The 17,480-nt window shown below is 34.5% G+C and overlaps 1 protein-coding gene across 11 annotated transcripts in view; it reads left to right on the top strand.

Annotated features, from left to right (window-relative positions):
• The window catches only part of PPFIA2 (PPFI scaffold protein A2), a 502,390-nt gene that overhangs the window by 157,374 nt on the left and 327,536 nt on the right, over positions 1–17,480 (top strand). Inside the window, exon 1 of one of the 11 annotated variants that reach the window (XM_086398882.1) lies at positions 8,624–8,810. The exons of 9 other annotated variants lie outside the window; for them this stretch is intronic. In XM_086398882.1, coding sequence (XP_086255008.1) covers positions 8,730–8,810 — 81 coding nt within the window. In that variant the 5' untranslated portion in view covers positions 8,624–8,729. Of the gene's footprint in view, positions 1–8,623; positions 8,811–17,480 lie in introns of those variants that run through there. One more of the 11 variants, XM_086398881.1, reaches the window with a different exon arrangement.

Below are 17,480 nucleotides of genomic sequence, written 5' to 3'. Positions count from 1 at the left end.
TTCTCTGGCAGTCTTCTTCATCTCAGTTGGTAGCTATTTCATTCTTCCATGGATAAGACCAAAAAAAAAAAAAAAAAAAACAAGCACACACAAAGAAAATGTTAGTTGCTCAGTTGTCCAACTCTTTCCAACCACGTGGACTGTAGCCTGCCAGGCTTCTCTGTCCATGGAATTCTCTAGGCAAGAATACTTGAGTAGGTAGCCATTCCTTTCTCCAAATATCTTCCCAACCAAGGAATCGAACCTGTGTCTCGTGTGTTGCAGGCAGATTCATTACCATCTGAACCATCAGGGAAGGCCCTTCCATGGATCAGACCAAACACTTGAGAAATTGCTCAGGTCAAAAGACTTGAAGTTGTGGATTCTTTTCTTTCACAACCCACAACTGATCCATTAGGAAAATCTGAGCACTTTAATAATATTAAAATAAATAGTTCATCAGATAGCCCATCATCTAGAGATTCTTAGATGTATGAAATCAATCATTCAATCAATCAGGTTTGTTTTTTTTTCCTTTTTTTGTATTTCTGTACTAAATTAAAATCAGTGGTGGATAAGCAATGCCAACATATAATTTTGAGTTGTAGTGTGGTTTTGCCATTAGATAAACCTGAAAGTAAGTGACTCTCTCACATACCTGCTGGGTGACCTTAGACAAGTTATAATTTTTCTAAGATTCAGATTCCTTATATATAAGTGAGAAATAAAATACTTCCTTTAACAGGTTTTGAAAAAGGCAACACTATGACTGACATATAATATCATTCAATAAATGGAAACTACTGAGCCATTGTTCTTGCTCTTAAAAGAAAATAAAACCATACAGTGATTGGCTTTAGCTTTCAAGGAAAATTCTTGGAAAAAATAAAATTAAGAAGAAAATAATGTACTTGCTACCTTGGCAACTGTGGCAGTAGAGAATTTAAAGAGTTAGAAATAAGATATTCTAAAGTTTGGAAATCTACTCCAGAGTTTTGCATAATAATGCCCTTGTTCCTGTAATCTTGCAGTCTTTCTAATTTAACATGGGATTATGAATGTCATGTACATCCATATAAATTAACGTTTTTTTAAATCATCTCATTATTCCAAGCAAACCATGGTAATAATGCTATCATGAAGGTCTTTGTATAGAATTGGTTACCATCATGATTTCTCTAATCCTATCAGTTAAATCTGTTTCTCCTGGGATGATATAATCAAGATGTTTAGTATAAAGTAAACTTATATGCAGAGTACATCATGAGAAATGCTGGGCTGGATGAATCACAAGCTGGAATCAAGATTGCCCGGAGAAATATCAATAACCTCAGATATGCAGATGACACCACCCTTATGGCAGAAAGTGAAAAGAAACTAAAGAGCCTCTTGATGAAAGTGAAAGAGGAGAGTGAAAAAGTTGGCTTAAAGCTCAACATTCAGAAAACTAAGATTGTGGCATCTGGTCCCATCACTTCATGGCAAATAGATGGAGAAAGAGTGGAAACAGTAGCTGACTTTATTTTTCTGGGCTCCAAAATCACTGCAGATGGTGATTGCAGCCATGAAATTAAAAGACGCTTACTCCTTGGAAGGAAAGTTATGACCAACCTAGATAGCATATTGAAAAGCAGAGACATTATTTTGCCAACAAAGGTCCATCTAGTCAAGGCTATGGTTTTTCCAGTGGTCATATATGGACGTGAAAGTTGGACTATAAACAAAGGTGAGTGCAGAAGAATTGATGCTTTTGAACTGTGGTGTTGGAGAAGACTCTTGAGAGTCCCTTGGACTGCAAGGAGATCCAACCAGTCCATCCTAAAGGAGATCAGTCCTGGGTGTTCATTGGAAGAACTGATGTTGAAGCTGAAACTCCAATACTTTGGCCACCTGATGTGAAGAACTGACTCATTGAAAAGACCCTGATGCTGGGAAAGATTGAGGGAAGGAGGAGAAGGGGATGACAGAGGATGAGATGGTTGGATGGCATCACCGACTCGATGGACATGGGTTTGGGTGGACTCTGGGAGTTGTCCACCAGAGACAACCAAAAAGTCAGACATGACTGAATGACTGAACTGAACTGAAATGTAAAGTGAACTGCATAAAAAAGCATTAGAATATCTGTCTTGTTTGCTTGGAGTATATGTTTATTTTCTTTAATATGATATTTCTCTCAAAGCTCTGTGAATATGTGGATGGAGATGAATTTATGTGTACATTTGGGTGAGTGCATTCATATAAGTGTATAAAGTGAGGTGTCTCAACATATATTTTTAAATATATTTTCTAAACCACTATACAGCATTATTTAATAAAAACAATATAAGTTGATAGAATATCTATATTTGTCCATTTTTATTTCTGTTCATTCATTCAGCAAAGACTTCCCTATTATATACCAAACAGTGCACTCAGCCCAAAGTTGGAACATTAAACATACCACATACTAGCTGTAAGAATCTGAGAATGATGAAACAGATTTCTAAATGGTCCAGACTAGTCAACAAGTCAAAATGAGATAATATTAAAATGTAGTCTTTGAAAAGAGAGAAGCAAACCAATCAAAGGAGAATGTTTCAGTCATTACCCAAGTATTTATTGCATACCTGTTCTGTGGCATGGGCTTCCCAGGTGGCTCAGTGGTGTAAAGAATCCACCTGCCAATGCAGGAGATCTGAGTTTGATCTCTGGGTTGTGAAGGTCCCCTGGAGAAGGAAATGAGAACCCACTCCAATTTTCTTGCCAGGGAAATCCTGTGAATAGAGGAGCCTGGCAGGCTACAGTCCATGGGGTCACAGAGTCGGACATGACTTGGTGGCTAAACAACTCTATGCCTGCATGGCGCTGGCTCTTGTTAGGGACAGACTAGAAGATAAGTTCCATATAGGTCACAACTTTTGCACACTAAGGAAGATTCTTTTATCTCAGACTTTAACAAGGCATTATATTTCCTGATTAAAAAAGACTAAAATTCAGATCCTTTATGAGCAACTGAGAATTCTCTGAATCTTGATGCAATAACTTCAGTGTATAGTATCTGAGAACATATATGGAAACTGGGCAGTGAAGAAGAGAACACAAATTTGTCCAGAGTGAAAGTATTTGTCTGATCATGAGTAGATAAGAATTTTACCAATTTTTTAAGAAAAAGTGAAATTTAGTGCAAAAACTGTACTATATAGTACAGCATGTGGGGCATATCCAATTTCAGGTTCAGCATATAATACTATATATGGGTTATCATGCCATAGAATGGACCCACAGCTTCTCAGCTAACTGTTTTTATGTGTATAAAGTCAGAGCTCTGAAATCTTTTAAAGTATTATAATAAAAACTTGAGCTATTTGAGCATCTGATATCCAGAGTGGTAGATTAGGAAATAACATCCTGTTATAAAACTTTATGTGATTTTTATAAAATCAAATTGATGATATATATTTCAGAATATAAGCAACGTATTGTAACGAAATTACGGACTTGTAAAATTTAGAGTTCTAATCAGCTAATATTTTTCTCTGTTATAAGACAAAACAAAATTGAATCCTGAATTTCAGACAATTAATATTTGTAATTTAAGAATTAAAGTATTCATAGTCTATCATCATAATACAGGTAAACATTTGTGGAAGATGTGGTTCAGTTAAAGAGAAACTAAAGTGAAAGAGAACAAAAAATATAAAAAGATAATATTTAAAAATTTTCTAATTTGAATTTTGAAGACAATATACTTGCATATATGTGTGTCTATATGCATATATGCAATGACATGTGTGCATGAACATGTGTATATGTATATAATTCACATATATGCATATACATGCACATATATGTACAGACATATATAAAACTTTATGAGATAATGTAAGAAAATGCAACATACTATTATCAAGATATGGATTAAAGCCAAATTTAATATTTTTGTTTTGTTATAAATGGAAGGTTGTAAAATTTTATTTCAATATGCCCATTTTTTTTTCTTGGTCTACATGGTCACAAATCTTGAAGGATACCAAGGATTGTCTTGATTTATTTGGGACAACCTCAATGAATGAATGATTAATTAGCTAAAAAACAGTCTTAAACTTGTCAAAACGTCTCTGAGACATTAGAAACTTTTTTTTTAATTGAAATACTTTAATCAAGTTCTCATTGCTAGAGTTGATGACACCTGTTGGATCAATCATGTCTTTGACATGCTACTAAATGAGTATTTCCTCTCAGTTCACCTGTCTTTCATTTCTGTCATAACTATAATGGGTATCTGACACATCATTTCTCTTCAATAAAGATTTGTTGAATTAATAAATAAGTGAATGAATGAACAACGTGCTGTGAGTGTCAGAAAATAGAAAACTCAGAAGCAGGATGTGACGTAATCTAAGAGTTTTGGCTATATGTATAGGGTCATCTTTGCTGCATCCTGAAAAGCTCATGATATAAAGACACTATAGATATGGATAGTGATGCATAATTATGAATATATATTTAGATAAATAAATAGATGTTTGATAGATAGGTAGCAATATATGCTTAACTGTCTTCCATATGCCATCCATATGGATTCACTAGGATGTATTTCCCATCTGGGCTGTAAATTTCACTCCATCTGGCATGACTTCTAACTGAATGCTTGGCTACAAAATTCTTTGTTACCTTATAATGCTATGATGAAAACTGTATTGATATCTCTCCTCTCTCCTTTCCTCCTCCACCTCCTCCTCATCTTACTCCTCTTCCTTCTTCTGCTCTCTCTCTCCTATTCTTCATCCAGTATGGCATTTATTGGAAACTAACAGCAAATGAACAGCCCTTTTCATTGTACTCCTTTAACTCTGCAAATTCTTATTTTAGCAAATGTTTGAGTGTGTTATCCAATGCCTATAAGTGAATGAAAGACAAATTATATTGAATTGCTTGTCTTGAAGCAGGATATGTTATTTGCTGGAAAAAAAATGTGTAGAGGGATGAAAAATGTTTGTGCTTAATCTTCCTGACAGGATATGAAATGGTAGCTTTAAACTATTCTCGAACTTTTTATAAAACCAAACTGATAACCTATATTTCAGAAGACTTAAGGGTAATTATTCCCAGAGGCAGAAAGATGTATTATATGATTTCTGGGAATCATCTCTGTAAGTCTATTAAAAACAAGTGTCTGGCTTGAAGAATTTTATTTTACTCATTTAAAAAAATGTAATTTATTTATCCTTTTTTATTTTCAGTTTGTTTTTTTCTGTAAAAATTCAAGCGCTTGAGATTGCTGGCATTAAGCCGTCTGGAGTTAATATTGTTAATTTACTTCTTTTTGTGGAAGATAGATCTTGAGAGATTTAAGGGAGTGATCTGTGTGTAGTAATTGAAACAGACATATTTACCCATCCTGTGGTTAATATTGCCTGGAAACTGATGATTGCTACCATCAGTGTATTAAATTTTATATTACAGAACAATAATGTACTCTTTAAACTTTTGAGTTAATACTTAACATAGTCTTAATTTAATTCAAAAACAGTCAAGCTAAGTATGGAATTTCTTGACAAGCCACAATCATCCTGGAAAGCTATTTGGAAAAGTAATTAACTATAAGTAAGAGAATATGTCTCTACACTTCTTATATTTTTAAAAGACAAGTATGTTCTAATTTCACTGGATTTCATAGGAAAAGGGTGTTGACTAAGTCTCTTTACTAATTTCACATGAGCAAATGTTTCTATATGAAAAAAAAAAAAAAAAAAAAACACCTAGCAGGGTCACTTCTTATGCCCCGCAATATTTTCAGCCATGCTTTCCCAGTCACTCTACTTCTATGCCATCTTGTGCCTTTTCACATATATATTCTTCTCTTCATCTCTTTTGAGACATTTTCCCACTCAGAACTCTTGGGGAGCAGGAGTTACATGACCCCATGCTTAACAGTAAATATGATCCCAACATTTATCTTTAAAAGGGAAGAACCAAAAAAAAAAAAATATATATATATATATATACACCACTGATTACCACAACTAGTATGTGTGTATAGTTATTTGAGCATCAATGGAACAAATCCCACGTGGGCTAAGAAATCAGAAGGGGAAAAGCAGTTAATTTGAGGAATGAAATAATATGGCTACTTTACATAGAAATGGAAAAGGAAAACATGACTTTTCAAGTAAACTTGCAGTAGTAATTAGAGTTATAGTTAAGGAGACTAAAAGTAATCTTAGCAAATAATATTTATACCAGAAAAAAAATTTTTTTAAATAATCATTTGGGCTAAAAAAAAAAAAAAAGATGGGAACATATTGAAGGGAAACAGGATCCAACCTGAAGGATTTCCCAGTGACCAATGCTAGGACAATTTAAGCATCAAATAAATTGTATTATAATCCAAAGTATGAAATAAACATACCTGAGTTCATGCCTACATAAATAAATAATTGAAAAAATAATCGAAGGAGAGATGCAAGGCTTCTGTATAGAAGAATTCCATATAATATACATACATACTCTCCCCTCAGGGAGGTAAAGCTTAATTTCATCTCTCCATATTTCTTCTTTGAGAGTGTGCAACTTCCAAAGAATAGAGTGAACAACTTCCAAAGAGTAGGGTATGGAAACAGAAAGAGAGTAATTTTATAGTTGAAAAACCTGACAAATACTTCTTTAACCAAATGACTAAAGTTAACATCGCTAGTAAAATGTGGATATCGTTCATGCCTAATATGATGTGGTGAGGTCACTTCACTAATATTAATATGATGTGATGAGACAGACACTTCACCCCTCTAGTATTCTCCAAAACCCATGCTAAGTCGCTTCAGTCGTGTCCGACTCTGTGTGACCCCACAGACGGCAGCCCACCAGGCTCCCCCGTCCCTGGGATTCTCCAGGCAAGAACACTGGAGTGGGTTGCCATTTCAACCTAGTCTAATCTTGAGGAAAACATCAGACCAAGCATTGGGAGATACCCTACATGATACTTGACCAGAAATTCTTTCTAGTCTTCAAGATCCTGAAAAATATGGAAAAGCTTAGAAGCTGTCACAGACCAGAGGAAACTATGGAAAAAAACAAAAAACGAAATAACTGTGGTACCCGCCACTGGCACCTAGATCAGAAAAGGGACACTATTGGAAAGACTAGTGAAATCCAAGCGAAGTCTGAAGTTTCATTAATAGTAATGTTCTGTATTGGTTACTTAGTTTTAAAAAATGTACCATAGTAATGTAAGATGTTGACAATTAGAGAAATTGGGTGAGGGACACATTTGCAACTTTTCTATAAATCTAAAATTATCCCCCAATTAAGCATTAATTTAACACATTATCTTCTGCTTTGTTTAGTAGCTTGGTAAGTAAACAGTTACCTACTTACATAACTTGCCAGAATATAGGAATTCTAGGAATTAAGAATTTCTTTCTATTTTCTACTATTTGATATTATGAATTAGAATCATAACTAGAAATTCAAAAGTAAAAAGGAATAGTAATTTAAGTTTTGAGAGCTCATCACCAGCATATTACTTTTATAGACTTCAAGTTCAGAACAGTTAGTTCCTGGTGGTTGGTTGTGAATAACTATGTCATCTTAGATACATTCCCAAAGACACATTTTTTGGTTCCTTTTAATCTCTGTCCTCCTGAAGTCTCCACTTTTGAACCATGTGTAAATGGAACGTTTATTTTTACCTCTGAAAAGTGTAAAGTCATCTGAATATGATCCTTTAGACAGACTGAGCAATTTGTGTAAAAAGACATAGAAAAATGGACATGCATCACAACACAGTCTAAATATTTATAATCAATATTTTGAGAGTTTGGGTCAAAATTTTCATGTATCTAAAGTATGTTTTATTAATTATTTTCTACATGTTTGAGATAAAGTTGTAATTATTTAGAATAAATGTATGGTACTTTATAAAGCATTTATTATGATATCATTTTTTTAATTGAGGTAAATAAGAAAGCAATGATACATTCATATTCATGATGTTATTTAAAAGCAGAAATTAAAAATAATTGATACATTTTATTTGATAATATGCCTAGATTATATAGCATTACTGAATTATATGCCTTGCCCCAGAAAGTTTTAGCCAGCTGCAATATGATTTGATCTATACAATTTATACAATTTAAAAAGAACTGTTTTTTTTTTAAAGGCTTTAAAATTTAAAATCATGTTGAAAATACATGAGTAACAAAGAGATTTAGAAAGGTACAGAAATAATCGTGATGAAATTATGTTTTGTTACTAGATATATCTTTAAATGGTGTAGGAAACACGCTTCAGGTTAGTCAGGAGAGGTCCTCAGAATTACACCGTGCATGTTTCCCTGAATTGAAACTGTATGTTATTGGTTAACCAGGATATTTAGCATAATCACTCTGCTAGACTGTGGTGGAGGGAGGTGATTATCACTGAGAACAGATGGGCAGGTCCACAGCACTGCCAGATTCTGCACAAGCTCCATTTATTGTTGGTTCTTGCTTTTTTCCTTTGGTGTTTTAATTTTTTTTTTTTTTAAACACTGTATGTTCTAAAGAACTAGCTGCACAAAAGGTCAGTAGCTGATGACCTTTCAGCTTAGATTTCAAACGTAGAAGAAAGATTCAAAATGCTATCACTGTGTATCTAAGAAGGATGGAGCAGGTTTCATTTTACACTCTAGCCTCCCTCAATGCATGCACGGATTTATCTGTGTGCTAAGCTCTCTGCTCTGCATCTGTAGCTCCTTGTGGATTATATTGTCTCTCTGATCAGAAATGATCTTCTCGGATATGAACACCGTTTCTGGCTCCCCTAAAGTGCATCCTCCTAATGGGACCCGGTTTTATACTTTTCAAGTAAGTGTGCTTTAAATGGCTTCACTACCTAGGGAGTTAATCCATAGTCCAACTTTTAATAAAGAGAAAAATAAGGGAAGGAAAACTGCAAAATGGAAAGTATTAAAGAGGATGTAAGATGTAGAAAATGTGCATGTCCTTTTAATCCAGGTTTTTTGATATGGAAATTAGATAGCATTATGATTCTCTGTGAATTCAAGCCAAATAATAGTGAACTAATTTTCACAAGGATTTTTAAATCTGCTGTATTATCATATTTACAAGGTTTATGAGATAGTCTCCTGAAATTGTTCTTTATGGATATAATATGGTGAAAATTATTAAGTTCCTTCCCTGATATATTACAGAGAAGATAAAATTAAAAGACATTTTATGGAACTTTGCAAACTATGTTCTGTAGGCTTAGAAAAATTTTGTATTTCTTATACATAGCTTAACATGACTCTTGTTATTTACTTTTATGAGTGCAATATAAAATTAATCAATAATACAGTAGCTTAAGTGTCATGTTTAGTATGCTCTTTCTATTTGAGGTAAAGTAGAAACTCATTAAGATGGAAGATTTCCTGTGTTATCAAAAAGTCAAAATGATTTACAATATAAATGTAAATGTGTGTTACAAAGCTGTTACTGACTTTCAGTTGCCTTTGAATAAATCAGTCATCAGTCTAGAAAATGGTTACGTCTAAAGTAAATCATATTCTACCTCATTTTTATCCTCAAATTGCATTTTTCAGTGCTAAGGTTTACTTTGTAGTTCAATCATATCATCATTAGATTAAAAGGGGGAATGAAACTCTTCTCTGCATATTTTACACTCTGGGAATATGAACAGCCTAGCATTTAATTATTTTAGCTATAAAGTTATAATGTACTAAAAAATAAGTGCAAAAACCTAGAGAATTAATGTAGTAGAGGTAATATTTCTTGTAAAAAGAAGCTCTGAATAAATGCACATATGATTTATTAAAATCTCCTGCCTTTGCACACTCTAGCAGTAGATATAATTACTCTCTCTCTCTCCTCCTTCTTATACTTCTATTTTTAATCCTGTTGCCTCTCCTGCTTTACACTGATGTCTACTGATAGTGCAAGTCTGTGCTGTTACAGAATATTTTTGCTTCCCAGTGGCGATCAGCTTATTGTGGAAGTGATTCAAAATGCAACTGCCCTGGGGCTCTTGTACAGAATTATTACTTTTTTCTTCTCCGTACACTGAGATATAAACACTCCTTACAATATCCTGTAGCTGCCTTTTAGGGGCAGTTTTTGACATTGGGTATTCTGCTTCAGTCTCTTAAAGTTTAAGGGTCAGTAAATTCCATATGCTCAGTCATGACAGGCGTTTTACAATTCTTTCAGCAGGTCTTGCTGACACATTTCCTGACAGGTGATTTTCTTTGAAAACACACTGGAATGATTTTTAACCACTCTTTTTTTTTTGCTGATGTTATAACAATTCATGTAAAAAGCAGTAAGATTTCAGATAAAATAGAAATGTTGACAAATATGAGATCTATTTTGCTACATTTTTAAAATCACAAAAAGGTATTTGATCCTGACATTTGTGGTAACAGGCGTTGTGTGTTTAACTTTTTGTTGCTATTGTTTGTTTTTGCTTTTGGTGGAAGAGAAGGATGGTTTTTAAAGCATGAAAACTGGCTTATAAAAGTTAACTCTTTGCTTTTGTCTTCAAGGGACTGAATTATGCACGATTATCTTTCTTATTTATATATACATTAGCCTATTTTAAGGTGATGTAGTTTTGATTGTAGTACTGTCATGAGAAATGAGATGCTGTAAAATAACAGACCATTTGTCAGAAGTATATCTTGTGGAAATGATTAGTTAAATTTTTGAAAGTGGTTCTCATTATGGAATGGCATAAATGCATTTCTGAAATGATTCTGCATCAAGGAACTGAGATTTTAATGCTTACCTTCTTAAATTAATTCTAGCACAAGAGTTAACATATGCAAAAACATTTAAGATAGCTTAGCATGAATAATATTGAGTTTCAGTTCCATTTCTCATCAGATGTTTAAACTATCCTGTCATTTTTTGCTGAAATTGTATAATATCAAATTTTAAAAGTAAGATTTAGAACATATTTGACCTGAACTGTTTAAAGGTAAAAAGATGACAAATAAGAAGCTGAAGGATATTCTAATTACAAGCCTATATTTTTCACTGCATTTTAATTAGTCACATACATTTACACTTCTATTCACATGTGCAAATACTATCTTGTATAGACTAACACTTAATTTAAATTAATTTCCTTATAAGTGAGATCTCAGTTCTATATACTATGAAAATACTTGAATCTGCATTTTTCATTCAGAGGTCCCTGTACCCTGAATGATGCCAACACCCAATTTGCACTATATATTTAGTGAGTAACTTGCCTCCAAAAATTCAAGTTCTAGAGTATAGTTGTCTAGAATGATTTTTGATTGACAAAAATTAAAATTAATTATAATATTTGAATGGATTAAAGCTGTCAGTCTATGGTCCTCAAATATGTACAAATGGGAAACCTACTTTAAAACAAAATTAAAGTATATATATGAATGCAATAAATTATTTTTAATTTTATGTCCATAAAAGATGATGTCCTAACATCATTTCATATTTAGTTCTATTTCTGCAAGTAAAACTATTTACTATATTTTACTAAACCTGTAGATAAGCTAACCAAGACATAATGTGTAAATTCTCCCAGAAGTATTGATGACCACCAAGCTACCCCGTCATTTCCTAGAAATTAAGTATCTTCATCTAGAGGTTTCATACTGTCTGCAGAATCCTAAGATTCGAGGGGTGCTTGTCAGTAGTTGCTAGAGACAGTAGGGAGGAGGAATACATTCTTCTGAGCTTATTAATGCTTCCTCATTCTACACTTACCTGTTTTATTCATTGGAACTCTATGCAAGCCTTCAGGCACAGCAAGTAACAAATGGCATATTCCTTTCAAAAACAAGGCAAAAGTGGTGTGCAAACCACTTCCTCAAACCAAAGGAGTTAATTTCTGATGGACCAGTTTTGATTTATTGAACCCACAGAGCAATTATTTCTGCTTAGGATATATTTCTTTGCCATTTAATCCTGGCATTAATAACATGTACTGCCAAGAATGTGTGAAAGTGTTTGACTCTGTTGCCCGCTGGCACCCACTGAAAACAAGAGAAAGACACTTTGCCACAAAGCAGGGAAACATATTAATGTGCCATTTCCATGTTTAGAATAGTTTGTGTCCCCTGTCCTTAGAGAGTAAAATTCATTTCTTTAGTTTGTTATAAAGAAGCTTTTCCTGATCTGGAGCTCATGCAACATACTGCTTTCTTGACTTGCTTTCCCAGAAAATTGTCTGTATGCTTCTGTTCTTTGCCTCTTCACTGAACCTGTCTATTGAAAAGTTGTTTTTATTTAAAGACTTGTTTTGAATGCTACCTCCCCATGAAGCCTTCACTCATTCACCTGATTTATTCATGATGTATTAAGTACATTTTCTTTGATCATTTGCTTGTTTATATCACTACAGGAGTACTTAATATGCTTTGTTTTAATCACTGAGAACATTTTATTCATCTACATCCCTAGCAAATGGATATAGTTATTATCCCTGTATAAAAAGTGGGGCTTGTTGGAAAGTAAATGATTAAAATTAGAAAATTCAACACAAAAACTATAATTTTTTGTTTAAACTATATAAGCATTTGTTGATATATATATATTATTAGAGAAGTAGCTAAAGATATTTAAAGGTAAATGTATTTAAAACTAAGCCTTTGAGTACCATCATTGGGTTCTTCAAAATAAATAACAGTTACATTATTGTTCTCAGAAAAGTTTTAATTTCATCGTTTTTGTAACAGATTTCTTTTACAGCTAGACAAAACATTTTTGAAATTTTTTTCTTTATACCTATGTATAATTCCTTAGTAATTGAGGCTTTTTATACTTTATCAAAAGAACTTTAAAATTGTTTAATGTATAATTTTTAATTTAGCAGATACTATTACTTGAAATATGTAGAAGAGTAATAGGCAAATTGAAAATCTCAATTGCATGAACAATTTCACTCAAAAGATATTACTGATAATTAGCGTGGGGTACCATATCTTTGTGATCATATGAGGTTGAGGTAATTCTGGCTTTTCAGAGGAAAAAAACAGATTTTTTCATATTCTATCATTTTTTTTAATACCTGGGAATCCACTGTTACTCATATTATTTGAAGCACATTATATTAACTTCCTACTGTTGATATTTTTTAAAAATGCACTGAATATATTTATCAGTATGCTTGGAACATGTTCTGTATTTAATAGAAAATGAAAGCAAAGTAGCCCAATAGAAATAAGACAGACCCTGTGGCTCTAGGGTTATAGAGTAACATAGGCAGATTTCCCCAGCTCAGTGAGAGAACCAAGCTTTTTCTCTGTCACCCAATTATATGCAGTCATGATTATGATTATAAATGGTAGAGACAACGCAATAAGTCTTTCAAGCAAGTAGACTGACAACTTCTTGGTGTGTGGGAAAGGCAGACTTTAATATAACTAAAACATAAACTGGAGACAGGAAATGGCTAAAAGTCAATGTCCAAAGTCAAGAACATAAAGGTAGGTTTGAATGTCAAGTCCAGATCCTCAGGAACTTGAACTTAGGATTCAAGGATTTTCAATGAGAAATGATAGGCTTCAATTTACCATTTAGCTGGAATACTGGATTATGCCTTGGCTGGTTGATGGGACAGCAAAAACTATTCAGTGGCTTTCCAAAGTAAAAAAAAAAAAAAAAACCTAGAGGAATTATGAAATTATGATTTCCCTGCTTTAGAGATAGAAAAAACTGATGCTCAAAAATGTACTTAAAGTAGTTGTTAATAATATAAGACATATGTCTGAATCCAGAGTTACTGAACCCAAAATTCCATACTCTTTCCCCTATGTTCTTCTGCTGAAATTGTTGATGATTAAATACATCAGCAAAATTATTTCGAGGTATATAATTTCTAATCCTCTGTTGATCTATTAATTCAAAAACTTATAGAAATTTAGCTCTACTTCTTCAAAACATTGTATTTCAGACTCACTGAGTTTTTAAACTTGAGATTCTTGTTTAGTTACATCTCATTTAATCCTTATTGACACTTTTCTTTTAGTTAGAAATATGTTTTTATAGTAATCAAATTGCCAATCAAATTGTGCTGAAAGGTAAAAAGGGAAACCAAGGGGGGAAGTGTTTGCTTAATACACACCTTTATTTACACAAGAATGCTCTTTACATTAGTGAGACCAACCATAGAAAACAATGAGTAGCTCCTGGGCTCCCCATAGGAGATCATATCTCTTCCATCTGTAGAGGTTTCTGTTTAATAGATGTTGGCTACGCTATCTGTTCTGTGAGGACAGGCCCTTCTGTCCTCTTTTTTTTTTTTTTCTTTCGTTGTTAAATCACGAACACTAAGAGATTGTGCAGCACAAAACTGTAATTAGTAAATAGGTGTTGAATTGAATTATAGACTGAAAAGAATGTATCCTCATCTAGAATGACTTCCCCATAGGAATATATAAATGGTGGTAAAATTCCCAGCATGAGGTCCACAAATGTATTTCACTTATATACTTAGCTACAATAACTTAAGTTTTCAAGTATTGACTGAAGGAGAAGGAAATTGGCAGTAGGGACATTTAATTAGGGTGCTCTTAAGAGTTGAGCACCCTAATTAATGTCCCTACTGTCAATTTCCTTTCCCTTCAGTCAGGAAATGGCAACCCACTCCAGTATTCTTGCCTGGAAAATCCCATGGACAGAGGAGCCTGGTGGGCTATACTCCACGGGGTAGCAAAGAGTCGGACACAACTGAGCGACTTCACTTTACTTTCTAAGAAGAGTTGACTCATTGGAAAAGACTCTGATACTAGGAGGGATTGGGGGCAGGAGGAGAAGGGGATGACAGAGGATGAGATGGCTGGATGGCATCACCGACTCCATGGACATGAGTTTGGGTGATTTCCGGGAGCTGGTGATGGACAGGGAGGCCTGGCATGCTGCAATTCATGGGGTTGCAAAGATCGGACTCGACTGAGCGACTGAACTGATGCCAAGGTACCATGTTTCCTATGCCTGACTTACAGGAGGACAGAATTGCCCAAATCAAGGCGACTAGTGGGTCATGAAAGGTACAGAATTAGCTGGGAGCACATTTTCCACTCTCTGACTTCTTTATTTGGTAGACATGTATTTAGGTTCATTTTCTCTGTTTCTATTTGTGTACATGTACTCTACTGAGGGAGAAGGCAATGGCAACCCATTCTAGTATTCTTGCCTGGAAAATTCCATGGATGGAGGAGCCTGGTAGGCTGCAGTCCATGGGGTCGCTAAGAGTTGGACACGACTGAGCGACTTCACTTTCACTAAGATAAAGTATTTAATTCAGGGAGCATAGTGCCTGCTAGTTAGTAAGAGGTCAATAAGCTGCAGTCACAACAGAAGCAGGAGCCAAAGGGGGGGTCTGCAAAACACACTAGAGGTGGCAAGGGTATGAACTAAGAGATGTTAAGGGTGAGGGAAAAGTCATTAAGAGAGAGATTTTAAAAATTCATTAACATACTGAATATAGGAGACAAGACCACAAAAGGCAAGATTACCTCCGAAGTTTCTATTGAGGGAGAGAGAAATATAGAGGAAGAGTAGTTTTGAAAACCAATATATTGAGTTTGGTTGTGGGCAGACTGAGTAGACAGTTGGAAATATGGGTTTGGCTCTCAGGAGAGAGGTCTGTCTGAAGAGTTGACGTAAATGTGGGAGTCGTCTGTTTACAGGGTTAGGGGAAACTGGAAGTGGATGAAAAGACTTTGGCCGAGAATGAGGAGAATTGGGTAGAACGATGGGGCTGGGCATGAAATCCTTGAACCTACTGACTTCCCAGAATTACTGTCATTTGGAGTGTGTGTGCTTGGTTTATTTTGCAAATACAGTTTGAAAGCTTTTTCCTAATTACCTCTCCTTGAATATCACCTCAGAATCTAATTTAGAGGCTCCTGCCTTTTTGTGTGTGTCTTTGCTAAACTCCAGAAAAGCCTAAAATTTATTTTACTTAACTACTTATATTTGTTTATTGACACCTAGCCTGATGCTTGTCGTATAGATGGTATGTGTTTTCTGAATGAATGAATTTGTGTGTAAATTGAAGAGTATCTAAAATTAATTCTCTTATATTAGTTTGTAAAATCATTTGATACACCTTGTTCTACATCCCCATTATGCCAGACTTTAGTGATAATGAGCAAAACACCAGATTTCTATGCTCAAAACTCTTAGAGTTGCCTTGTGGAAAATTATCCAAAAATAATAGCACATTGTTTGTTTCTCTGAAAATACTTTGACGTTAAGGGTTTATATGTTGTTGTTGTTCAGTCACTAAGTTGTGTCCGACTCTGCAACCCCATGAACTGCAGCACACCAGGCTTCCCTGACCTTCAGTGTTTCCCAGAGTTTACTCAAACTCATGTCCATTGAGTAGGAGATGCCATGGAACCACTCATCCTCTGTTGCCCACTTCTCCTCTTGCCCTCAATCTTTCCCAGCTTCAAGGTCTTTTCCAGTGAATTAGCTCTTCACATCAGGTGGTCAAAGTATTGGAGCTTCAGCTTCAGCACCAGTCCTTCAAATAACATTCAGGGTTGATATCCTTTAGGATTGACTGGTTTGATCTCCTTGCAGTCCAAGGAACTCTCAAGAGTCTTCTTGAGTACCACAGTTCAAAAGCATCAATTCTTCAGCACTCAGACTTCTTTATGGTCCAACTCTCACTGGTGTCACAAAGAGTCAGACACAACTGAGTGACTTTCACTTTCAAGAACATCCATACATGACTACTGGAAAAACCATAGCTTTGACTATACAGATCTTTGTCAGGAAAGTGATGTCTCTGCTTTGTAATAAACTGTCTAGGTTTGTCATAGCTTTTCATCCAAGGAGCAAGTGTCTTTTAATTTAGTGGTTGAAGTCACCATCTGCAGTGATTTTGGAGCCCAAGAAAATGAAATCTATTACTGTTTCCACTTTTCCCCCATCTATTTGCCAGATGTGATAGGACTGGATGCCATGATCTTCATTTTTTGAATGTTAAGTTTTAAGTCAGCTTTTTTATTCTCCGCTTTCACCTTCCTCAAGAGACTAGTTCCTCTTAACTTTCTGCCATTATAGTGGTGTTACCTACATATCTGAGGTTGTTTATATAGATATTACTATTATAATTTAGATAATTTCATGCTTATTCAGTACAACCTTATGAAGATGGTGATCATGAAGAAAAAAATACTTCCTCTAAGAGACTTTCACAAATAGTCTCATTCCTGAGCTAGCATGGTATTCTGAAAAGAGCAATGACTGTTGTTTTACTGTATCCTAAACATTCAACTTTTACTCTTTTTTAAAGCAAAAACTATTTTGCAAAACAAGAAAGAAACTATGTATTTCCTTTGACCATGTACATATGTATCCACAGAGGGTAGAGAAGACTAGAGAAATCAAGAAGGGTGAGGGTAAAGGAAGAACTGCAACATTGGCCTTGGAAGGAAGAAAGCTTCATCTTCTGAGAAATAAGGTGAAGAAAGTGAAAATGGATCAAGAGAGAGGAAGATGGCTGAGCCCGAG

This window comes from Bos grunniens, chromosome 5 (genome assembly GCF_055505025.1).
Source record: "Bos grunniens cultivar Pamir isolate PY7600 chromosome 5, Bosgru_T2T1.0, whole genome shotgun sequence".
In the NCBI taxonomy this organism is placed as follows: domain Eukaryota; kingdom Metazoa; phylum Chordata; class Mammalia; order Artiodactyla; family Bovidae; genus Bos; species Bos grunniens.
The sequence above is the reverse complement of the archived record's forward strand: the minus strand, read 5'-3'. Positions and strand labels throughout refer to the sequence as shown.